Below are 26571 nucleotides of genomic sequence, written 5' to 3'. Positions count from 1 at the left end.
ACAACCTATGATACAAATACATTCATGGTTTTCAACAGATCGTTAAAATCTTTCAAAAACGACTTCCTCGTTAAAATATAAGATACTACCTCAGAAACTTAATATAATATCTATACGAACTAGTTAACTAATTTAAGTAAATTAAAAAAATTAGTTAAATTAATTATTTATGATAAATAGGTATTTTTTTTAAAATACTCTTACTAATCAAGTATACTAACTAAAATTACCACTTGATGAAACATTTAATATGTACGACTAATATAAGGACTAGCTAAAAAAATAGATTAATATGAAAAATAAAATAGATTGTGGTTTTATATTTAAGGTTAAATTGAATGTCAAACTAACTTTTTTATTAAGAATCAGAGATAGTAATTAATACTAGCTCCAATACTTAATATAAAAAGGCTGCTTAACTAACTTGCAAAGACTCAGCTAAAAAAACTTTGCAAAGACTAAGCTAAAAAAACTTAGTTAAATTAATTATTTGTAACAAATATGAATTGATTCTTTTACCTAAAGTATCTTTTTAATCATGACTACCATTAAATGAAAACCTCTTCATATATGTAATCAATAAGAATACCTTAGAGAATGAACTATAAATTATAAAAAAAAAAAGATTAGGATTTTATATTTAGGATTAAAATTAATTTAAATCTAGTTCTTATGTTAAGAACATGAGGAAGTAGTATCTTTCCAAACAAACATGTGTTTCCATCACAACTGTTTTCATTCCAATAATCAAATTGGACATACTAAAATTGGATATTAAATAGTTATAATCATATTTTAAAAAAACTCAGATTTTGCAGTTTTGTGTTGTTTACCTGTCATTTCATTAACAAGATCATAATCATACGCGTAACGAAGTCATGATTGAGAACATTATCAGCTTTGAGTTTTTGAGATGGTGTTATAATTTTTAAAAAAAATCTTATCATGCGTATATATTAATTAACTAATAATTAATCATTTCTTTCTTAATTAACTAACTATTCCTTAAAGATGCAACCTCAAGGTAATCGAGAAAAATTAATTTCCATATTATATATTCCTGTGGAAGGACTTTCTTTTTTATAATTTTGATTTTTTTTCCTTTTTAGATTTTATATACTCCTCCGGTCCTTATTATAAGACCCTATTTGATTTTTTTATTTGGTCCTAATTATAAGACCCCAATCCATTTTGTCTCTTATATTTATGCATTTTTTTCCAAGATAATCCTTCTAATAATGATAGTTTTAGCCAATATACTTAATTAGCAAGGATATTTTAGGAATGACAACACTTATTTATTATAAATACCAACTTAACTTACTTCCTTAATCTCCTCAAATAAGTCAATTGGGTCTTATAATTAGGACCGGAGGAGTATATAAAATATGAATGCATATTGTTTAGGGTGGGGGTCACAGAGAATATGCCCGTAAAGAATGTTATGGGATGTTTCGAAGGCGGCTTCAATTCCACCCGCAGTTATTTGCCCCTTAAATTTCGTATCATAAAAAAAAAAAATTAGATATTTGTTCTGACTAACAGTTTTCATCTCTGATGTTGTCATAATCATGATGGGCAAAAGACCAAAAACCTATCATGAGAAATGCAATTATTATGTGCTTGCAAGTGTTTTTATATATTAATATTAATTAATTAACAGTGAATATGGGAGATAAAAATAAGCTAAGCGCAGAAAATAGCTTTGTGATTTGGTAGCACGAAAGCTTTCTATAAATAGGAGACTGCAGAATTAATTTCGCTTGTAATTTCAATACCCCTTTTACATGGGGGAAAAAAAGCAACAAAAAAAAAACTAAGCAGATATTTGTATTAAGGAAAATTTCAATAAAATAAATTTTGAAAATTAAAAATCTCCAAAAGGTCACAGCAGTTTCAAAAATCACAAATAAGAAAGGGGGATTTTAAGATGTTATTGTTTTTACAATTTTGCCCCATATAGTTTTTGTCTTCTATTCAACTTCAAGAGAGAGTATAATAAAAATTATTGATAAGTTTCTACTTCATAGGTTATGCTTTGTTTTTTTGTTTTTGGGGTCAGAAATGCTTTAAATATGAAAGGATCGCACAACTTTGCACTTCTCACATCTTCAATTGTGAATTGAGATGTCCCTTAAACTTTGAAATCGGCCTCGTTTCAATTTGCTTTGATAATTGGGCTCGGCCCAATTTGAAATAAGACTAGCCCAATTCTAGAATTCCACATTTAGCAAGACTTCAGTTTAAGACATAGCAATGTATATTTTGTTTCTCAAGCGCACTGCGTAAAAATTAGGAAATAATGAGTTGTATACTTGTGCTAGTTATAATTTTGTTGAAGGTACCTTAGACCAATATAATTTTATTATAAATTTTATATTTCTTTTGCCATAATATTATAAATTTTATTAATTTATTATCAATGTCTTCAAAATACGGATGACTCAACAAAATCTACTTCTAAATAAGATGTGTAGGGCCTTGCTATAAATTAAATGTTAGAATGCAACTATCATCAGAATATCTGAAGAAAACGAAGAGAAACAAGGCAACAAAGAATGAGGCAAGCTTATCAAAAGTGCTTCTTAAAAGCACTTTTCCGCAAAACGAGACAAACTCCTCCACATATTTACTTCGTAAACCGTAAAAGCACTTTTGAAACCATGGTTTGGTTTCCATCCAAACACTCCTGAAGAAGAGCCCCATTTTAAGTTCTGATCTGCATGAGAATAGTTTTGCAGTCTAATAGCATGAAAACTCTCGTCTTATCCCACTTATAATATCATCATGCCATTAGTGCATGTCTCTTTCAATCAGGAAAAAAAAAAACAAACAAACAAAGAAAACATCTTCACGAATGAGCATAAAGCTAAAACTTGCAGAGCATGGTATACTTCATTCTACATCATTATATCAGGTTGTGTTGCAGAGGTTGTAACAATCATAAATACAGTGCTTATTCTGAATTGGTTGAAGGAACTTTAAAACAAAAGAAAGGTAAAATTTTCAAACACTGAAAATAAAGGGTACGTCAAAGAATCTTCTGGCTAATGCTTTTGTGATACTGAAGCATCTTTTTGACTCTATTTAGCTCCACGCATATGTGCAGTAACTTACTGGGCCTTCACCTTTTTGTTTTAAGCAACCATAATTGAAGAACACAATAAGCTCAACCCAAGTTCATCTATGTCAAGTAATTGACTTTTATCTGACCTTAACGTTGTCTCTATCAGAAGTTTATCTATGTATTGTCCATCCGCTGGATCCAACAATGTTTTGGGTTTATTATATCCTTCCCCCTTAGATCATCTTTATTTGAAGGTAGTTTCTTTCTAGCTAGCAAGGTCCAGCACGAAGTTGACGTGTATGTATTGGGAACAACCTGACCATTTCTGCCCAATAATTTAGATTAAGTCGATGGCCAAGCAAGAACATCAAAGGTGAATTATTATTCCTGTAGTTTTGCTTCCTGATTAATTATATCAAGAAACTATTTGGATCAGCTTGAGATAAATGTTTTTGTATCTTCTCACATAAATCAATTCTCCAGACAGCTAATCCAAAGGGCAAAGATATCTGCTGATGTGACGGAATAATCCTCGAGAATTATATGTTATTTAACATGACTCAAAACAGTTCAAGTTCCTCATTCTGCCGACAATGGAAAAAGAACATTGTGGAACAAAATTATTTACTGGAGATATGTAAAGTGTCAGGATATGATTGGTTAAGGAAAAATGACATGATGGGTTTGATACAAGATTTTTCATGACCTGGGGTCAAATATAAAATCTGGCTTATCCTATCTATTGTGTTCTCAGAATTAACGCAACTTGAGTAATACTGTACAAGACTTGAATTTCCTTCACTCAGGGTCCACTTTGAAGATATTATATAATAAGTAGGTACATGCATAGCGTGAGTTTGAAGTCGCCTAGCTAATTATCCAATGTATAGTCTTGGGAATTCGGTTTATCATATGAGTTAAAAATCAAAGGAAGACCATTATTACTGAGTTTTTTACAGATGTCTGAGTAGACCAGACAATCTTCCTTCAGAAATTAGCTAATAAGGTTGGAGAAGACTTAAAAGATAATTAATATGGAGACTTTGACTTGATGATGAAGTTTTCTGTAATGATATAAAAAATGGAGAAGAAGATTCATGTTTCGTGTACTCTTTATGTAGAGCGTTTGTAACCTACCCTAAAAACACTTGTTGGAATGAACAATATAGATGCCATAGGTTTTGCTTTTCTCAAGCAAAATGCAAGCTGTAAAGTATAGTGATCCATTAGACTCACTGTTTCTAGACCAATCCATGTGAATTGTCATAATTAAGCAGCACAAGCTTATGTTCACTAAGATTAGCCTCACTTCTGTATCATCAAACAGAAACAATAAAAATTAACAGTGTGCTTTCTGAATCCAAAGGTGGTGATACCAGTACGATACAGTACATGCATGCATATATGCCTCATGGGTTTTGTAGTTATTAGCACATTCATATCCTTGACAGAGAAAGAGACACTTTCACAGACACAGGAAGGCGTTGTCCTAGGAAATGGGAACAAGGAAACTAAATAGGAAATGGTCGCATACAGAAATAGCAGATCAGATTACCACACAGGACACGTGTTTGGAAGACACGAAGCCTTGTGTTGTTGTGAGTTACATACATTGGGATTGAAGGTTTTGGCTCTGGGCGGTGGTTGGAATAGCAGAAGCTTTTCTCCCATACTCTATCTCTTACAGATTCTTATCCGGGTTTCTTATGGGATGCAGCTAAGCATTCACTTGATCACGCTTCATCAACCTTTTCTTTTTATTTCTGTATCTGTTTGATTTGTCTTTTGCTTATTAGTCTGGCTCATTAGTTTGACCCCCTTTTTAAATAAGGACACGTGGAAGAGTCCCATTTCAGAAGAAGTTCAATTATGTATCAGAAGTTTGGTTAAGATTATGCGTTTATTATAATATATTATGGCCAAAGCTATCCACTGTTGGAACATAAGGAGACATGCATTATCCTATTTGATTGAGTGCAGCTAAGCAATGACTTGACCTTGTTTTAATATTTGGGGTATTTGCAAAAGGCATATATACACAAGAAAATGAAATAAGAGTGTTACAAAAATAAAAGAAAAAGAAATAAGAGGGAAATTAATACTTGAAGGCGTTTTAATCCTTGAAATAAACCTACATCTACGTTTATTTCAAATGGGCCTACGCTTATTAAAAATCATATAGTTTGTTGTGATGGTCTAACTATTCCATAACAACTACTAAATATTTCAATTAACAACATCAGTATGTATTTCCATGACCAGAATAGTATAGCAAGAAAAATCCATGGTCAGCGTATGGAAAATTTTTAACTATTCTCTAGACTGCCCATATAATTCAAATTCTATTCTAATTCTAATTTTAAAAACTTCTCTTTCTATATGATATTTTTGCCGGAAAAAAAATAATTCCAAATATTTTCGATTTGCAGTTTGAGCACTGGAAAAAAATAGTACAGACGGTAAACTCTTAACTTGTCTACAATTTCTCTAAGCTATCCCCGGGGTTCAAATCTGTTGTCTTATTCTGAAACCGATTCCAATTATCAGACACTTGTTTTTAAGGAAAATTCTGTAGTTATTAGCTAGAATATACTTCTAGTTCTTCAATCCGATATAAAGAAAACTCCAGGTATTACACGGTGAATTTTTTATATGAACAAGAGACATGTGAGCACAGAGATTAAGAGTTTTTGACATCCTAAATTCTCAAAGGCCATATTATATCTTTGATCATTTTAACATTTTCTGGGCTCACATGCAATAAGATATTTTAATGTAAACAGAGGGCTGACTGGGAATGATTCAAGGAAAAAGAAAAGTAATCAAAAGAAGACATATAATTGTGCATGACATCAACTCCTATGACAGCTTCCAAACAGACAGACTTGGGGGAGCAAAACCCCAAAATAAACAAACATTAAATTTAGCATTTTAAAATGAGAATCCTTCCAAATGAGATAAAGTGGACAATACTAAACAAAAGGGAAGCATGTTCTTTTGGGTCAGGAAGATCTCAGGCAGGATCTCCTGGAGTTTACAAAACCCTCAAGAAAATGCATATGATTATATATGAAATATTCCAACATGAACACTGTTATTTCCTCCTCCTCTTTGTACACTATCCTTGCCACTCTGCCTTCACCCATATCACTCTTTATTATCTTGTCTCCTTTGTGATTCAGAGTTTAAAAGAAAAAGAAAAAAAGCCTTTTAACTTTGTGTTGATAATATGGAAAGGCTAGAACTTTCTCACAGCCTTGTCTGGACTCCTCCAAACATCAATGAAGGTGGTGTCTTTATTAATGATTAGAGATTTTTTTCATGAATTCACAACTTCTGATATAAAGATTTGAATGCAAATGTGTAAAGGAATCCTACCTAATCAAGTAGGATGACATAGCCTTTATCTAAATTATATATATGCTTACAGTATCATATAGATTTAATGGCAATCCTTGAATTTGTCTTGCTTTACCTAAAAGGTTGCATTCATGAGTAAAATCAGGAACAGTTTTATCCAATAATAAAATCACCCAATAATAAAATCACAAGCTGCATCATTTTAATTTATAATGGACACCCATTTGCTCTTCTCGCTCTCCCATGAATTAAATTTTTAGGTAAATCATGATTCCTGCAGAAAGTGCGCCTGATCTTTTTACAATTTATTTATAAATCTGTTTATATTTTGTGACCCAATCTGCTATAAAATGTTTGTTAATTTTCTGGTTAGATCTTCTAGTTTTCTTTTCTCCTGAGAAGCAAGGTTTATAGATATTTTGATGGGAGTGGCAAGTGAAGAGTACCAGTACTCTGACATCTTCAATACCTCATTTTTGCTAAGGACATGAATAAGGGTTCTGTTGGTTCACAGACGTAAGAATAATTGCTAAATCAAATATGCAGGTTGAGGAACAGGTTGTGAACCCCAAGAATGTACTGACCTACTAAAGAAAATTTTCATTTCCAAAGCAGGAAGTTCTGCGATATATTTTTAACAGACACAAGATCTCATCTGATCTTCTTAATTAGGCTTCGGACACTGAGCAGTTTTAGCAAAACTGAAGAAGCACATGATACTGAGGTTTAATACTTAACTTCAATATTCAACACCCGGGGGAAAAAAAAAAGGAGGTAAACTATATATTGAATGATTTTTAAATAAGAGTTGCAAGTGGTGAACATTGCTGATATAAAGTGAGCATGGGTCTTCATCAAAAACAAGGGAATGCGCATGCTTATACAGAGCCTGCCTAACTTAGCTTACTTGTATCCACTATTCATTGACAAGAACATTAAAATTTTGCTGGCAAAAAGTAAATGAGAAAAACAAAATCTAACTTCTTTTTCTGCAGGTTGTTTTCCACTGCACTGACAGAAAAGAAAAGAACCGGGCCATAATCTCTTCTGAGATCAAATTCCTTTCACACTCGAATTCTCCCTACATTGATTTTCAGTAACTTCTGCTGCAACTTCTTGGCAGCCATCAATGGAACTCGCCTTATCTTCATCTCATTTTCCCTCCATACCGCCTGCTAATCGAACACAGAATGCGATTGAATCAACACAGAATGCAAAATTTTCTTTCAATGCAGAGAAGAAACAATAGTACAAAATACAATAACTTACTGGTTATTCTGAAGCTCATTTTGTGATATAGATGATTGCAGATAACCATAATTGTCTGGGAATGAAGATCTCTCCTGCAACAGAACAAATAACTCTGAATAAGCACTTTAACAAAGTAGAATCTCCAAATGAAAATTGAAAGGAACACATGCCCAGTACCTCAAAATAAGTTGCAGAGAAACCTTGTGAATAATCCAGCATGCTCTCTGCTGAACCTTGTTGATTGGTCATAGTGACATCGTTCTGAAAAAATAGTGGAGAACAAAATAAGAAACATATCCCACGACCCCATTATCGGAGATTGAAATTGTGTGATTCAAGTTCGAAATTTTACCTTAGAGAAGTCGTAAACAGGAGAGCTTGCAGTGTCATCAAGCAGAGAAAGCAGGTGTTGATTTTCTCCGACTTTCTTTCTCGCTTTACTAGTTTTCTCCAGTTTGGCTGTTTTCGAAGACACTGGAGGATAAAAGCACCCATTATCTTCATTGAAGTAAGTCTCATCCTCTGGGAAATGTGGAGGCCCAGAAGAAGCATCAGAAACCATAGACAGATCCTCCTCCATAGCCTCCTCCTCGTTCTGCTCTCTTTTCTCTTTGTATTCACCATAAAATCGATTATCTCTGTGTGAACCATTCTGGTTCAGGAAAGATTGTTCAAGGTACAGAGTCCAACCAGACTCACATCCACTGCTGCATTCTGAGGCAAATGCATTCATCTTCGTTCACCTCCGATTTTCCAGGGAAAATCTGAAAAGGGTAAGTGGGAAATGTCGAAAAGAATGAAACTGTATCCACCGAAAGCAATGGGAATCGCTCTCTAGTCCTGGTTACTGAGAACCAAGTTGGATGTGAATTGCAGAGGAATGAGGAGAGAAAGGGACCGAAAAGTTGTGTTATTGAGGTTATGAATAGGAGCGAGAGAAGAGAATGCCAGATGGTTGGGATATAGTGGGTGCATGGAAGAAAGAAGAGGGAAGAGGGGGAAGGCACAAGCCTTTCACATGCGAGACAGCGAGGCACTGTGTACCCTCTTAACAAAACCAGGTACACGTCCACTTCTCCTTCCACAGTACATGGACACCTATCCCTTTGTGCAGTAATGTCACCCTCTCCCACCAAGTAAGTTGCTTCTGTGGTGTTGTTATGCCTTGGCCCTGATCTTTCTATCAGATCAAACTTAACCTTTCCAATTTCATTTGTAAACTTCAAATGTAACCTTCCCATTTTGTTTCTGTTCAAGTCCTGTTCTGCATTGGCGTTAATGGCCATGTTTTTTAGTCAATTTTTTTCTTTTTCCCCCGTGCGTCTACCAAATGTCCCCTTTTGGGAGATTAATGGCAAATACTGTTAATGGAAGAGTGAAGATAATAAACAATACTCTGTTACTTCTCCAAAGGAAGCAGAAAAGCGGAACTCTATAATGCCCAAAGCAAATGAGTAGTTTAGTCCTTAAAATGTCTTTTTGTTTCAATCTTAATTTCAAAAATGTTCCTTTCAGCTTAAATTAAAAATGGGGACCCTGTGAGACTGGTTCAATGTCATCAATCCCAGAAAGGTCACTACTCTGTGTTGTGTTACCATGCTCCAATCAATAATTAGGGAGGAAATAGTATGTCAAAGATGAAATGATTATGATATTTTAAGACTTGTGTTTCTGAGACTGTCCACGCATCATCTATACGAGCTTTATTTTATTACACTATATTTTGTTGAAAAGTACCCAAAATGTTGAAATGTGGGAGGAGAGGATGGAGAATGGAGAGACAAAGGAAAGGAGGGATGAATGAAAGTGGTCCAGAGATTAAATGAGGACACATGAACAGAGAGTGATTAGGGATACAAATGAGGAAAGGGAGGATGCAATTTCTGCACATAAACACTACATTTTGTATTTATTTTGGGTTGGTAAGCTTTGTGTCCCTCTTTTTCCTTTTCTGTCCCAAACATGTATCCTGCATCCATGGCCTCTCTCTTCACATCATTCTACCTTCTTCTCTTTTTTTCTTTTTTTTTTTTTTTGTCTTTTCATTATTCACATTTCACACCACAAATCCCATGTGCTACTTTCTTTTTCTTTTATTTTCTATTTTTTTTGGAAAAAAATAATCCCACCCATAACTGCTATCCACCCCCGCCCCCAAAAAAAAACAAGAAGAAGAAATTATATTTATCGCCCATTTGTTTTGTTTTGAGTTGAGAGTTTGGGATTATATACTTACATGTAAAAGGAAAAACTGAAAAATTAGGAATATATTGGACTATGAAGATAAGTATCTGTAGTTAAATTATATCATGTCTTCGATTTTTCAAAGAAATGTAGGTGGCCTTTTTTTTTTTTTTGCCTATGCATTTGTTTATTCTGTGCCCCTCTCTCTCTCACACACACACAACCATGTGGCCACGTGTGCCTAATATTTACATATGCTCTCCCACATATTCAAACACATGTCACCACGTGGACTCCCATTTTTATAAAATCCCAAAAATTCTATTTCTTAACATTTTTAGAATATTCCCTTCCCTCATTTGTTTAGCAAATTATATTTTTTTCCTCCATATAATCTCATTCAATTTTAAACAAAAACTGTAACCTCAAAATTTTTGTTTATTAATATGATTGATTCTTGTCCTGGCCAAAAAATATATATAATTAATTCTTGTTACTTTTATATTCACAAGTTATGAGTATGTACTTTTTATATTTTCTATTAATAGCATGAGACGGAATATTCAGAAAAATATAATAATGAGTACTAAATAAAAACATTTTTCCAACACTAAATAAAAATATTACTTCAACCATAAAAATCAACAGTGATTTTTTTCAAATTAATTTAAAAGAAAATGAGGTGATATACCTATATTCATAGGAGATTCACTTTCACAACAACAAAAACAATAATAATAATTCTATACAAAAAAAAAATTATAAGGCCTCGGATCTTTTCAGCCGGTGAAAATTTGTCGTTAGCCCAGAAAATGAGATTTTAATACTCATATCATCTCTGGTAAAAAAAATAATAATAATACTCATATCATGAGTTTTAAAACTATATTGATTAATCAACGGGGTTAAGTCTAACAGAAGGAGCTAATCCCTCATAACGTGACGAACTAAGATTCGAATTCCCATTGAGAGAGATATCCACATTTAGTGCTTGACAGTACCTTGAATAAGATTAGTTCTAATAGAAGGATATATATATATATATATATATATATATATATATATGCTTCTAGCAACAACAAAAAAAGCTACATTGATTAGGGGAAAAAAAACATAACAAAATCTATCGAGAATGGACCTTCATGTTAAAGCAATGTCATATGCAATATGGGCCGTGACCTCTTTATCTTCAAACCTGTTTCACACGTGACGCTTCCATAAGAGACTAAGAACTTACCCGATAGGGATTGGGTCTAGCAGAAAGGGCTAGTCTCCCACAACGTGGTAAACCAAAGTTTGAATTTCCGCTGGAAGAGGTGTCCACATTTAGTGTCCGACAGTACCTCGAATAGGATTGCCTCCAATAGGAAGATACTTATGCTTTAGCAAAAAAAAAAAAAAAAGAACTTACCTGATGAAATAAGATAAAATAACCAACAAACTAATGGGGGTTGAGTATAGTTGTAAGGACTAGTCTCTCACAACGTAGTGAACCAAGATTCAACTCTCTGCTGGGAGAGGTGTCCACATTTAGTACCTGACAGTGCCTCGAATAGGATTGCCTCTAATAGGAGGATACTTATGCTTTAGCAAAAATTTAAAAAAAAAAAAAGAAATAACCAACAAGAGTTAGATACTAGTAAAAAGTTAGCTAATAATTTATAAGGTTGTAAGTTTGAATCTCACTGTAAATATGAAGACTTTGTGATAAGCAATCTGTAATCGCTTTAGTCTTAATCTTATCTCTCATGCACCCAAAAAATTCTGGATAAAATTGCACCACTAAAAAGATCTAATAATGATACGTATTAAATTTATAATAATTCAAATTACTCAGTGATTATAAATAACACCAAAAATGGGCCAAAGATAAGCCATATGTGTTTAGGTTTTGAGTCATAAATATCTTGCGGCGAATATTATAATTTACCGACACTAAAGTCTAATCTTGATATTTATTGTTTAGTTTGAGAAAAATGTTAATCTCTCTTGAGATACACTAATTTTCTTTTAGATACAGTAAAGATAAAAGACCCAACTAAATTTACACCACACACCTTAGTTGAAAATGGAGTACATAATAATTTGTTCAATAAATAAAGCCTCTTGTCATTCATATCAACACAAGTTGGTAGAGAAAAAGTAAACTTTTTAAATTCATGATCATTATATTTCTACTTAATGAATAACATGAATTAAGTAAGAGAAATGGCTTCTTAAGATCAGATCAAATACTATGAGACAATAAAAAAGTGGGAAATTTGAGCTATTAATATTAATGAAGAGATAAGATCAACCAAGTTTGATTAAAAAAGAGAGTATTGGTAAGACTGAAGCAAAAGAAGGAACCGCCCAAGTTGGGTCCTCTGCAAAAGCAGACAAAATCAGACTCAAAATGGTCAAAAGTTTGGTTATAAACGACATTAATAAAACATGATTATGTTGAAATATGTTCCTAATCTGTTTTTTATGAGGTGATCAAAAAATGGATGAAGCTTCCTGGTTTGTGATAGTGATGAGGATTATTAAAATCCTTGTTGGTTGGTAGCCACCCTAATGCAAGAGCCTAAACCCTAAACCTAAAATCATAATATAATTATATGAGAATCCCACCAAAAGATGAGAATTAAGAGGCATGTGCACTTTTCCCTTGGATCACTCAGGCATGCATTGGTTATCACAACAAACAAATCTTGTATCAATTACTAGTTTCAAACTTGAACGCTTCCGTTTATATTTATTATATATAATTAGAGACGGATTTGAAAATGTCAATCGTCTAGAGGCTTGGTAATTTGAATGCTTTCCCACAAGTGGAAGGTCGTGGGTTCAATCTCGCTTATAAACTCAAACCATTACTATGTATCTTTTCTATTCTAATTTTAAAAAAATATAGAAATATAAAAAATTAATAAGGAATTTACTATATATATCCATTTTTAATTAACACTCCAACTGATATTCAAAAATAACTCCCATATGACTTCCCTTAAAAAGGAAGTATTTTAAATTTTAATGCTTGACGACATAAATTTTTCTTTACATATTTACTTTATACAGTGTAAAAATGTTTTTTTGGCTTCATCCAAACTGGCCCTTGAAAGCTCTCTTGACGGTGTTGTTTTTTTCATTTCATAAAACTCAAAGTAAAATAAGGATACAAAATATCAATTGGTTGATTAGCTTTTCTGACATGGCACAATATTATTGCAAGAAAAGATCATTTTGACAGGGATATGTCCGCAGTGGCAGTTTCCCCTTCATAATTGAAGCTTTTTTCCCCTATTTTTTTTTAACTTTTTTAAATTTTTGTCTGGATTTTGCCTGGCAAATTGGAAGAATGTGTGACTGAAATACAGCTCATATGGGCCAATATTTGACAAAAACTTATCATGTGGGTCTTCTCAATAACTTTGGGCCCATCACTATTTTGACCTACTCGTCCTGTAACGGGTCAACTTCAATCACTTTTAAGGGGGGCCAAAAAAAAAAAAGGATATATTTTTAGTTGGCAACGATTATCACTCAGTAAGAGATTGAAATTAAGTTGCCAATCTAAGTAAGAAGGTTGAAAATATAAACTCAATCCACAATACAAATTATTGATATTTTGGAGTTATTTGATTTGGTTGGACGGAAAAAAAATATATAACCTTTCTTTTTTGAAAAAATAAGACAGAGTGTCGGAACATAAAAAGAAATATGACAAGAATTTAAATCAGCAAGATGAGAGAGGAGGTGACTTTGGTATCGTAATGAAACCCTTCAAAAGACTTCAACCATTTAAGAGATATCCAGCCAAACAATAATTTTTGATAATTGATTAAAAAAATTCCACAAAATCTAGTTTGCAATGCAAATTACAGTAAATGGGTTGAAACTCATGTTACTTCCGATCTTAATTATAAGAGCTAGTTGACTAATTTGAGAAAATTAAGGAAAAAAATTAAGTTAGTTATTTGTAACAAATAGATGTTGTTTTTCCTAAAATATTCTTACTAATCAAGTATACCGGTTAGAATTACTATTATTAGAAGGAGTACCTTGAAAAAAATACACAAATATGATAAATAAAGTGGATTAGGGTCTCATATTTAGAACCAAATAAAAATCAAATGAGGTATTATATTAAATACTGGATGTAGTATTATACTACCTCTGACCTCTCATATAAAAGTGAGTTAGATATTTAACTTGATTATGAGTATAAGATTCTAATTTATTTTATTTTTTATATTTATCTATTTTATAAAATTTTTCTTGTAAATTTTAATGCACATGATTGATAAAAATATTTTAGAAAAAACATCAATTTATTTTTAAAAAAAGGTAACTAACTTAACTAATTTTTTTAATATGCACAAATTAATTATCTAGCTCTTATATTAAATACAAGATATATTATATTATGATGAAATAGCTTAAAAAGAATTGCAATAAAATCCCAAATAAAAAATATAATTATTTAAAAATTTTAATGATAAGAGAGCAGCTTGTAATGATAATTTTTTTAAAAAAAAAATAACTCGATATAATTTCGCATGTGATGATTGAAGTGAGCTGGCGAGCATGCAGAGAGAGAGCGAGGGGGAGGGAGGGGCGGGAGACAACAGTGTATGTGGGAGAGTGTCTGATTGTGAATCATATATTTGGATCTCTCTCTCTCTCTCTCTCTCTCTGGGCTGTTGATTTGTCGGCTTCCTCGTGTGCTTTCGTCTGTACGGACGCCTTTCACTTCCGCGACCTCATACATATCCTCACATTCCATTCTTTCAATTATTGGCCCCTCCTTGTTTCCTGGTGGGTCCCTGGGATCGTTCTCAAATCACCTTCTTTCCCCCTTATTTATAATTCCCCCTTTAAGCATATTTTATCAAAATTAAATCCTATTAACTCTTAAGATTCAATTTTTTTATTTAATTATGCATTTTTAAGTAAATAATAATGATTAAAGATGTTTTAATAAAAAATTTAAAGATGTAATTATCAACGGCACAAAAAACTTCTTTCTTTAATTTATCATTACGAGGAGAGAAGCATGGTGCAAGGATCTTACACATAAAGGATTAAATTAGTAGCATACCTATTTTTATACATTAATTAAATTTACAGCAAAACATGATTTTCCCATATTTATCCTTGGTTGAACTCTCCATTTAAAACTGCCTACTTTTTTTTATATATATTTTATTGAAGGCTAAAGAATACTTTTGGTCCTTTAACTTTACATAAGATTTTATTTTGATCCATTAACTTTAAAAAGTAAATTTTTAATCCTTTAACTCTAAAACCGTTAACAAAAAAAAAATAATATTGAGCTCTTGAATGTTAATAAAACATTACTAAATATTATGATATTAAGTTTAACTTTCAAAACAGTCATAATTGTTACAAAAAAAATCATTTAATGCAATAATTTTACGATTAAAAGACTAAAAGTATACTTTTTAAAGTTAAAAAACTAAACTAAAACCTTATATAAAATTAAATAACTAAATATATATTTTAGTTTTTATTGAATCTCAAATTTAACAAGGGATATTTTTAGTTTCAGCAAAAAGTAATTAATAACTTGAAAGAGTAATCTGCACTTCAGACCACAAGAACACTGCTGTCGAGCTAGGCACGTGGATGGATCGATCAATTTGGTCGGTGAAGCCGATGAAGATGATGAAGTTGGTGTGAAGAGCATAAAGCACTGTTCCAACAAAAATTCTGGACACCCACAGCTCCTCAACGAAACGAAAATTTTTAGAACAAAAATGCACCTTAATCCAGATTGTTTTTTTAAGATATGTTTCTATAGGAGAGTAGGAGCTACCAATATCAACACGTGGAGGGTAGTGAATAAATCTTCGACAACCAAATTTTAATAGGTTTAATCATATATCATATATCATTATCCTATCTCATTAATTAACTATTAAATAATATATTATTAAATATTTTGTTTTATCTAACTTAATTTTTTGACGAAATTATATTCATGTGTGTGTGGAGGAATGACTTAATTTTGTAATAACTAAATTGGGTTATGTATTTTGCGTTAAATTTGAGAAAATTCATATTATTTATTATTTATTAATCGTGTTTTTTTTTTACAAATTTTATATATATACATATAAAACTGACCATATGTTTGGTTCATTAAAAAAATAAACTTAAAATAATATTCTTATATTGTTTCTGTTTGTTCAAAAATAACGAAGCATGAACATAATTTATTAATTAGAATAAAGATATGCAAGATAATTTTATTTAGGCCTCGACGACCGGCTTCCACTCCAAGACTAGACCTAACTCAAAAGTTCTGGGCCTGACAATGAACAAAGGGTTTGGGCCCAATAAATGGACAATGGGCTCGTCACTGTAACCCAAACGTATGTAATGGGCCCATATAACATAATGCCTCTGACAAGGGAGTTTGTAGAACTAAAAGATTGGAGTAATAGAAATAAAATTCAAGTAAGAAATTGGGCTTTTGCCCCGTATTTTCACCCCAAAAAAAAAGAAGAAAAAGAAGAAATAAAATTCAAATATTTATAAAGGATTATCAGATAATTAAAAATTAGTTCATTTTTAAAATTGAATCAATAGATTCTTTAATAATTCATTTAAACGATACACTCAAATAACCCATCCTCTCAACATTGATCATGTGTTACATATATGAACACAATTCGAACAATCTATAGTTTTTTTTTTTTATCCGACAAATAATCAAGATAATATTAATTACTTTTCAAACTAAAAGTAAGTATTTGTCATTAAGTTTGTTTTTTTGGTCAAAGTCATTTAAGTATGTTCATATAGTACAGTCTACGCCTTCATAACTAAATTAAGACATGACACCCAAAAAAAAAACTAAATTAATTTTAAAAAATAAAAGAATATCTATTGAATTTTAAAACGATAAATAGATTATCCTGAATACTCTTGTAATAGTTTTAACTACTCTTATAATAATTTTAAGAAGTCAAAATTATTTATTTTTCATTTTGAAATTATGTAGGTGTTTCTTTTATTATTTTTCCTTAATTAAATCACCATCATGGGGCGTAAAAGTTACAAATGACAAGAGATGTGCTTTTGAGCTTTTATATAATTGTTAGTACATTAAAAAATAATTTAAAGATTAAGAATGTATGAGAAATAAGAGAGACTTAAATTTGAATTTAGAATGCGGAAGCAATAAATGAAAATATTTTTTATACAAAATGAAATTATCTACCACACACCACTTCTTTTTCTTTTTCTTTTTTTTAATAAGAGATGATTTTAAGTTTGTGGTGCTTCTTTTAAGTACTCTTGTTTGAAATATAAGATTTTTCAATTTTTTTACACATCTGAAAGAATTTTAGGAAAAATTAACCTTATCTAGGTCATGACCTTGCCTTAAATATAAAAATTTTCAATTTTTTTAATACGTCTTAAAGAATTTTAGGAAAAATTAATCTTATATAAGCCATGACATCAGCAACTACAAAGGCAAAAACATAGGACCATGGCGGGGGGATTGAATTATAAATTATAAATAAGTTTAAAAAAAAAAAATGTTGAATCGTGCTGAGTAATAGTTGAGAAATTAGTTATAAAATGAATTTAAGTTAAAGAATTGTTTAAGACTGAGTCCTGCTTTTTTTTTTTTTGGGAAGCCTTGATGCGAATCTGCTCATTCCCATGTTAAGAGAGAGATTACAAAAGATCATTAAGAGTATAAGATCCTTAAGCCCAGGGCCGGTGGAGCATATTTGCTTATTTTCTTTGGATGATTTATCATGTCCTTCTTCTAAGTCCTTCTTCTAGTTTAATTTGTTTGATGTTTTTGGAGTAAATAGTAAAGACTGATAAATTATTTTTTTTTTGCCAACGTAATAAAGAGTACTTTTTAACTGAAGTCATTAATACATTAATTTTTAGAATATTTTATAATATAAAATATGAAAAATACTCAATAGGGAGAATCTTAAAAAAAAAAAAAAGCTTAAAATTACTCAATCCCAAATAAGAAATTGCTACAAAAGTATGTTATTATTCACAAGTTCAATGTTGTCAAAACTTATTAAAGTGTTATCAAACCTTAGTGACATTCTCCATACTAAATAAAATACTCCTTTCGATTTTATATATAAGCTTCAATTTTAGAGAGGGATATGGTCTATTTCATAAGTTTAAATTTGGATTTGTTTTAATATTTAATATTATTTTTTTAATTTTACTTTTAATTATTTATTCTCTCTCATTTGTCATACTTTTTTTTATCATATTTTCTCACACATTCTTTTCATCATTTTTTATTTATTACAACCACATATTTAAAAATAAAATTATATTTTAAAGAAAAAATTACAAAGAAGACCTTCAAAATAAAAAAAATTACAAATAAGGATCTATGACAATATTAGTATGGGTTTTGACAATAATAGTATGAGTTTGATAACAATTTTATAAATAAATCCCTATGTATAATTTCTCTATCTCGATGATTTTTTTATAATCTTTCCTATTTCTAATGTATTTATTATTTTTAATTAATTTTAACTAATTGTTCAGCTTATAATAATGAATAGCTTACTTTGCTGTGTTTCGGGTTAGTTACGGAGAGGGAGAGGGGGCCACAGATAAATACAAATGTGTGAAAGAGGTTTGGTCAAAGGATAGGAATTGAATTGTACTGCTTCTCTGTCTCTCCAGTCTCCCCCGTCACACTTTGACAGCTTACCAACCTTGGATTGGAGTTTGCATCATCCATTATTATTTTTAACCCATACATCACAGAGTATGGGACCCAGACATTTATATTTAGAGTTAAGTTACATCCATCCAGCTGAGATTTTTTTTTAATGCATCTAATCCTTTAAAATATTTTTTACGGGGACCCAGCATCCTAAAATATATCCTAAAATATTTTTTATAAACACTCAGCATTTTAAAGTTTTTTTTTCTTGAAATTGGATGCATCAAAAAAATATTTTTAGATGCTGAACACACGTAAAAAAGATATTCTGAGATGTTGGATGCATAACAAAATGCGTTAAAGTACTAATGCACCTAAAAAAATACTTTAGGGTATTGGATGCACCATAAAATACTTTAAGATATTGAATGCACTCGAAAAAAATATTTCAAGGTGTTGGATGCACCTTATCCTTTATATTTACTTATTTCTACGTAAAAAATGAGTTTTATATTTAAATTCAAAAGAGTATTAATTTTAAAATGACTCCCCTTACTCAAATATCACCTTTTTTTTTATCTATAATAATAAATGTGACTATGTATGGAAACACACAATTCTAAGACTGTGTATGCATTGAATATCCTAAATTAATAGGCATATTTCATACATGATCTCCTACAGCTAAGGTCTTGCACAGAACAAAATTAAAACAATATCAAAATAAAAAGGTTAGCAATTTTGTTTTCATAATAAAAAATTACTGAATAAGTGTTAAAAAGGGGGTGCGGAAATGAAATCCAAGATATCAAGATGTGATTACAGGCCTATATGCTGTGAGATTCATCATGATTAATTAGTTACTTCTTCGATTAAGAATGTACGACCTTATTAACTAATTTAAACAGATTAAAGATGTTAGTTAAATTACTTAATACTCCTTCAGTTCCTTATTATAAGAGACATTTGATGCTCATGGCATGTTCCTATATATAAGAGACACTTAAAAGTTATCTCTATTTTTTGTGTTGATTTTCTATTTTAACCATATTTATTGTCTCCAACTCACACTCTCTATTTCTCCCACTTCTCTCTCTTTTAATAATTTAATTGTTCTCTCTCATCTCTCTCTCCTTATTAATGAGGGCATTTTTGTAAAAAAAAATTATACTTTTCACACATTGATTGTTCTTAACTAATTTTAACCGTTTTTTTATCAACGTAATTCGATTATTCGTCTCTTATAATAAGGAACGGAGGGAGTAGTTAATATGATTTTTTTTTTCAAAACACCTCAAGTATCTTCCTTAATTCCCTCCCTCCCTCTCATACTTAATTATTGTTGGGAAAATATAGTAAGATTAATTTAGAAAAAAAATTAATAAATATATGAAATAGGTCTTACATATAGGACTAATATTAACTTTACAATTAGATCCTGCATTAAGGAGTACTAATCATAACCATTAATGTCTAATCAAGTCTATTAATCTCGATTACCTTATTTATTGTAATTATCTAGGCCCTTTTACACCACTTTGGAGTTTTGACATTGGTGTGTGGAGGGGCGAAGGGTTGTTTGTGTACGTTTGTCCTATTACCCTTCAGGATCCCTCAAAAAGCCAGCTTCAGTTTCAGCACCATGTATCTAAAGCCTGTTTTGTGGGCCCCCGTTTTCCATGCCGGTCCCACCTTCATGGGCCCAGCCCAGATTTCACATGCCCGCGCAGCAGCTTTATATGGGGTTTGAAATCAAAGAACAAAAAATATACCCCACACAACCGACAACAACCGACAACTTAGATTTAGTAGAAGGAAATAGTCACAGTCAACAGTATCTCGAATAGGATTATCTCTAATAAAATGATGTCTATACTTTAGCCAAATATATATACACAAAAAAAAAAAATTCCTGGAAGTGCTAGTTTCGATGTGTATCACGAGATAAATTTTGCATGGTTCACAGTTTATTTCACTTTATTTATTCTGAATAATTGTGTTTAAATATATAAATTTAAAACAAAAAATATTTTACAACGGTTACTTCTAAAAATGTTATCAATCCTGTAATAAGTATCAGATAAGAACATCTCATTACACTACGCATCTTTTTCCAATAATGTTTTCTTAAGATAAACAGGTCAACTACATAAAAATAACAGAATTATACAACTAAGGACAGCATTATAGAGTTTAGGGAATGAGAAATGAGTAAAACATCAGTTTTGTAAAGAGTCACCAGAAAAAAGATTGAACCACCTCCATTTCGTACAATAATAATTGGTAATTAGATTGAGTCATAAATGACACAATATCATTTAAGCAAAAAATTTGAGTTTGACCTTAATTGGAAAAAAATACATGGCAAAAGGGTTTTTTTTTTCTTTCTTACACACTAGAACTCAACCTGGTTGTAGCAAATAATCCAATGATTTGTTTTAAAAAAAATTATTGACATAGATGCACAGGTTTATGAAAATTCCAATAACAATTAAATATATACTATCTCTGGTTCTTAATATAATAGTTAGTTTGATTTTTAAATTAGTTCAAAATATAATACCCAGTTCATTTTGTTTTTCATATTTATTCATTTTTTTCAAAGTGATCTTTGTAGTAGTTATACATGTTAAAAGTTTTATCAAATGATAGTTATGGCTAATACACATGATTAGCAAAAATACTTTAAAAAAATAATATTAATTTATTACAAATAATTAACTTAATAAATTTATTTAATCTACTCAAATTAATTAATTAATTTTTATAATAAGAACAGGAAGTAGCATTCAGCAATTGGCCCGCTCCAGTCTCCATTCGCCAAGCTTGGGAGGGCTACGAATACAATATTTGAAAATGGGAGGGGTCATTGGGCAAGGGTTGGGATAAAAGAAGCGGGAAAACTGGGAGCGCGAACAAAAGAGCAAAAATGAGTGCGGTGGATCTATGGAAAAGACAGGCGGCAGAGCAAGAGGGTGTTGGAGATGAACAATTGGGAACATAATGTGATCTTACCCTTTTTATAGTTAATATATGATATAATTATTGAATTGATTTATTTTAAATATAAGACACATTTCTTATATTTATTAATTTTGTTTTAAATTATCCCTATAGATACTTTCTCAATCATAATCAAATAAAAAAGAAAAGGAGGATATTAAGTAAAATTATTATGGTATTTTAAGAAAAACATATCATAATTTTATTTTTTATAATTAACTAATTTATCTAACTTTCTTAATCTAATCAAATTAGTTAAATAAATTTTATATTAAAGATCGGAGGAGTACAACTCAATCACCTGACCAAGGTTAGCCACCGGTACCTATTACTCAACATCACTGACGTGCTCGGTTGGCCCTATGCCATCTTTTCTTCAAAAAATATTTTTTAAAAGTATTTTTTATAAATTGAGATAAATTTTTTATATATTTATTTTGTATACTGTAAAATTATTTTTAAAATTATGGTTTGATTTTCATTCAAACACTCTCTCAATCAATTCTATTTAGCTTTTTTTAAAAAAAAATATAAAAGTCATTTGACTAACTTAAATAGATTCAAAAAATATTAATTCCATTTTTAATATTTGAGACTTGATGTTATTTTGATTTTGATCCTGTAACAATCTGAAATTGGTCGTTTTGGTCTTTAAAATTTGACCTCAATTTGATCAACCTACAATTTTTACATTGTATCCACATCTCTTCTGTAACTATTTTATTTAAAAAATGCATTTTAACTCAATATTTTTCTAACACTATAAAAATGTCTATGGCTCAGGTGCAAAATAATTTGTTCTAAATTTTATATTTCACACCAGGTTGTTAACAATTCTATTATATTTTTTTTATAGTATAATCTAATTATCCTGTCTATTTTGAAAATTTTTAAAATATGATAATTTTTTGTTCAAAATTATGTTTTGATTCATCCTACAATATAATTTGTTTTAAATTTTTATAGCGGATATAATTTGGAGATTACAGGTTTGAGAGTATTTGATTTAACTTATTTTAAATAATTTTTTGGGTGATGTTTGTTTTTTTTTTGTTACAAGGGTGATGAGTTAAATAATGGGAAAAAATTTATATTTTAAAGAGAAAAAAAAGTAATTTTGGAAGTGGACCCAAACCCGAACCCCAATCCGAACCCGAATCCGAACAGGTGAGAATTGAATATGAAATCACGAAAATGTGAAGAAAATGGGAGAGATCTAAACACTTTAAACACACTTTAAACATCATGTCCTGAAAGATTTTTCATTACAATATTTAATAATACCATGTAAAATTAGTTTCTTACTTGTTGATGTGAGAAAATAATCCAGACGACAACAAAAATGAGAGGGAAGGGACAAAGAAAGGAGAAAGGCAGGTTTCCGCAACAAGAGGAAAAGCGATCAGTCACATCTCAGAGTCAGAGTCAGATCACAATATTCAATTTGGTGTGTTTGCTCCATTTGATGTGACCCCTAACTCCAACGTGTCCCTTCCCCATTTCAAAGGCTTCGATTCCTCCCTGTTGCCTCCGCCCCGCCTCCGATCCTTTCCCTCCAAAATTTTCGTCCCATTTCGCGCCATCCCAATTCCCTCCCCCGCGTCATCCTTTTTCTTTCCCACATAAAATGAATTATTCTTCAATTATATTTTTTTTTGGCCAGCTATTCTTCAATTATATAAATAATATGTTTTCTTATCAATCTTATATTATATAAAAAATATAAATATAATCACTATGCACATGACATCTTTTGCAGGAGCATGCTCTTTACCCATGATTAGTACAGATTTGGTCGTATCCTTAACCATAAATAATTCTCCTCTAATTTTAAACATAGAAGCTAGCAAGAAAAAAGATAATTTTGACATGAAATATAATTTTTTTATAAGAAATTTAAAATTTTAATTCATTTTATTTTTCAGATTTATCTTTTTTAATGATTAGTTTATCTAACTGACAAACAAATGAATATATAATCTAGTGTCACATATAATATTTTTAGGAGATAATGTTATCCTTGTTAAAATTAATTAATTTACTTAATTTTATTAATTTATCCAAATTAATTAAATATCTCTTACCTTCAACACTGAAGTAGTATTTTTCCCTACAAAATTTGAATCCAAAGTTTCACTTAGAAAGAACAAGTGTTAAACCAATTCTAATTACTGCTGCTGTTAGTTTTTTTTTTTGGTTGCGCTGCTGCTGTTAGTTACCTCGCTGTTTCTCAACGTAACAGAGGAGATGCGTCAACCATTTAAGGACATTACTTAAAAAAAAAAAAAAAACTCATTGGAAGATTTTCTACTGTTCCACCATAAAAAAATTTTAAAAAAAAATCTGTCAGGATTCATTAAAAATGTCTTCAATGAAAAAACTTCCACCGTGAATCCTCCTAGGTCAATGGTAAATTGGTAATAATTGAAACATTATTACAAAAGTCCCAGCGAAAAACTCACTAGATTTTGTACTGTCATTATATTAATATATTATATTGGTAAATAATTGTCCAAAGAATACAGCGGATCACAAAAATCACTGGACCAGGGTGTTCCACCAATCAACGGATGATCCCATCATTGAGTGATGGGTCAATACAAACTTTCTATTTTTAATTTACTCTCACCGTGATTTTTATTTTTTGAATTTAAAATTATAAATTTTAATTTTTTTAATTTTTTATTTAAAATATTAGTCTTTATAATTTAATAAAAATTTAAACCATTTTGCTTTTTAAAAATCAAGACATATATTTGAAATTGAGAAATTAGAATCAAAATGAGAATAAATTTAAAAAATAAAAATTACATTAACAGTGATTGCCTTTTTTCATTTTAGTTAAAAAAGGAAAAATTATCAGAAGCACTGTAGCCTTTTGTTTTATCTATCTTTGACAAATGACAACAGATGAATCTCCCATATGTTTCGGATGCTTGATGATCTTAACCACAGGCGCTAAACTGCCTGTACATTCGGTGCAGAGGATCGCAGCCGCTTCCTCCGCCGCTGGTCGGTTTGGGTAGTGGCGGCGGAGCCTGCGTTCTCAGAACGGGTGTCGGAGCCCGCATGAGCGGCGGCGGCGGCGGCGTCGAGCACACCTGCTGGACTTGAAGGAGGAGCCGCCTCGTTCCCGCGACACGTGTCATCCACGTACGTCTCCATTAGTCGATGACAGCTTCTCATCATTTCCTGTTCTCCAAACAAAAAGATCACATCCTTTATTATTTCAAAAAAAAAAATCCAAAACAAACAAACATTTTGTTTTGTTACTGTAAAACCCTCTTTTAGAATGAATGAATGATCCCCTTTCCACTTTTCGGGAGCAATAATTAATAATCAATACTATATTATCGATTTCATTCTGAGAGATCAGAACTACCCAGTAAAACATGTGCCGTACTAGCAATTAGTATAGCGTACTTTGTTCATGCTGTCATGAAAACACGGCAGTGATTGGGGGTAGACGTCAGAGGCTACGCCGGCCGAACAGAGCACGGCGGCGGCGGCAATACTTGACGGTGCGAATCTCAAGAAATCGAGCACTGCAATCGAACCCATAAATTTGAAGAAAAATCATTAATTCAATGGAAAAAAACGAATAATCACACTGAACGTAGCGAAATGATCAGGCCAAGCTTCAAAGATTGTACCGCGGGTGGTGGTAAGAATGAACTGGGAGGCTCTGAACAACCGGGTCGCCGATCCGGGTTTAGGATCGGATGAGGACGCAGGGAGCTTGGAGAAGAAGTAATGGAGGTAATCGAAGGGCGTGACAGATCGCAATCTCCAGTTGAGTTGGGACATGATCCAGAGCTCCATCCTCTGAACCGACTTGGATTCAAAAACGAAGCCGGGATCGAATATTTGCAGGTCTAGCAAGTTCGGGATTCGACGTTCCTCCATTTTCGCCGCAAGAGACAAGCACGCCACTGATAATAGCTGAAACGGCCACCCAGCTGGCTGCGGCCAGGTTCAGCCCAAGGAGATATACAATTATTATTTATTAAAACAATTTTAAAAGAACTAAAATAAAGAATTGTCAGAAACTTCTCCCAGAAAATCAGTTAGTTCCTCTTCGGTATAATCTGGCCGTACTGTACCGGAAGAGAAGAGCACGAGAGGAAACGGTCGAAGTAGTTGACGGAGAGTAACGCCGTCACCGGACGAAACTGGTAATGGGCGTGCACCTGCGTTGCGCAGAGATGAAGAAAGTCAGAAACCAATTTCGAAACCAAAAAACAGAAAATGTTTCTTCGACGAAAGTGCGAGAGTACTCCTCGCTACCTTGAAGATCCAGTTAGTGGACTTCTGGCGATTGGTGAAGTCGATCGGACAATTACGGAGGCGATTCAGGTAATCTTGGCTCGGCATCAGGTGTGACTCTACGTCGATGAGTTCGCCGATGGTGATCTCCTCGGACGGCGGAGAATAGAGGGGGAGGTAAGATGATGGTGATGGAGGGTGGCGGGAGATCGACACATCTTCACCGCAGCACAACACGTCGGCGGCGTCCTCGCGGCAGAACAAATAACCGGCGGCAGAGTACTCCGATGAAAGAGACATTGCGGTGAAGGAGGAATAGGTGCGAGAGAAGCAGTGTGGCCTGGCAGTTTGGTCATGGCTTAGCCCTTAGGGGTTTGGGTTTGCCATCTCTGTGTCTCCTCCACGTTTCTCTCTCTCCCTAAAAGGTTTTGTACTTTTGTGGGTATTGATGAGCTCTCTCTTTTGTCCTTTCCTCTCTGTGCATTTACAGATAAACTCACAGAAGAGAAGAAGAGGAGAGAGAGTATGTCATCATTTTGCTTCATAAAAACATGCACTAACAATACAAAATTGATTATTTTACGTCATTAGGGCATGTTTGGATAACATAGAAAATTATGGTTTTGGATCCAAATTATGGTTTGGGTCCCAGACTTGTCAAACATCCAGGAACAAACAGAAACTATAATTTTGGATCAAAATCATGGTTTGGAGTTCAAAACCATGGTTTTAGAAGAAGTGAATCCATTATGCTTCTAACTCA

At 31.9% G+C, this 26571-nt stretch overlaps 2 protein-coding genes across 4 annotated transcripts; both read right to left on the bottom strand.

The window, feature by feature from the left end:
* Nucleotides 1-7251: 7251 nt before the first annotated feature.
* Nucleotides 7252-8663, bottom strand: LOC114724978 (uncharacterized). Of its 3 annotated transcripts, none has more exons than XM_028911444.1 (4): nucleotides 8031-8663; nucleotides 7856-7939; nucleotides 7697-7770; nucleotides 7252-7602 (listed from the first exon to the last, which is right to left on the bottom strand). In XM_028911444.1, the coding sequence occupies exons 1-4, from the start codon at nucleotides 8409-8411 to the stop codon at nucleotides 7575-7577; spliced, it is 567 nt and encodes a 188-aa protein (XP_028767277.1). In that variant the 5' UTR covers nucleotides 8412-8663; the 3' UTR covers nucleotides 7252-7574. The 3 variants fall into 3 exon arrangements, with proteins under 3 accessions (XP_028767277.1, XP_028767278.1, XP_028767279.1); XM_028911445.1 differs by having other exon boundaries at nucleotides 7252-7599; XM_028911446.1 differs by lacking the exon at nucleotides 7252-7602 and having other exon boundaries at nucleotides 7693-7770.
* Nucleotides 8664-24500: 15837 nt separating this feature from the next.
* Nucleotides 24501-26165, bottom strand: LOC114724945 (cyclin-D4-1-like). Its single transcript, XM_028911414.1, has 6 exons — nucleotides 26046-26165; nucleotides 25830-25955; nucleotides 25646-25732; nucleotides 25196-25505; nucleotides 24966-25087; nucleotides 24501-24734 (listed from the first exon to the last, which is right to left on the bottom strand). Exons 1-6 carry the CDS (start codon nucleotides 26106-26108, stop codon nucleotides 24501-24503), a joined length of 942 nt encoding a protein of 313 aa, XP_028767247.1. The 5' UTR covers nucleotides 26109-26165.
* Between the last annotated feature and the right edge of the window lie 406 nt (nucleotides 26166-26571).

The sequence above is a fragment of the Neltuma alba genome, unplaced genomic scaffold, assembly GCF_004799145.2.
Source record: "Neltuma alba isolate B1F8T4 unplaced genomic scaffold, ASM479914v2 tig00012206_pilon, whole genome shotgun sequence".
In the NCBI taxonomy this organism is placed as follows: Eukaryota; Viridiplantae; Streptophyta; class Magnoliopsida; order Fabales; family Fabaceae; genus Neltuma; species Neltuma alba.
The sequence above is the reverse complement of the archived record's forward strand: the minus strand, read 5'-3'. Positions and strand labels throughout refer to the sequence as shown.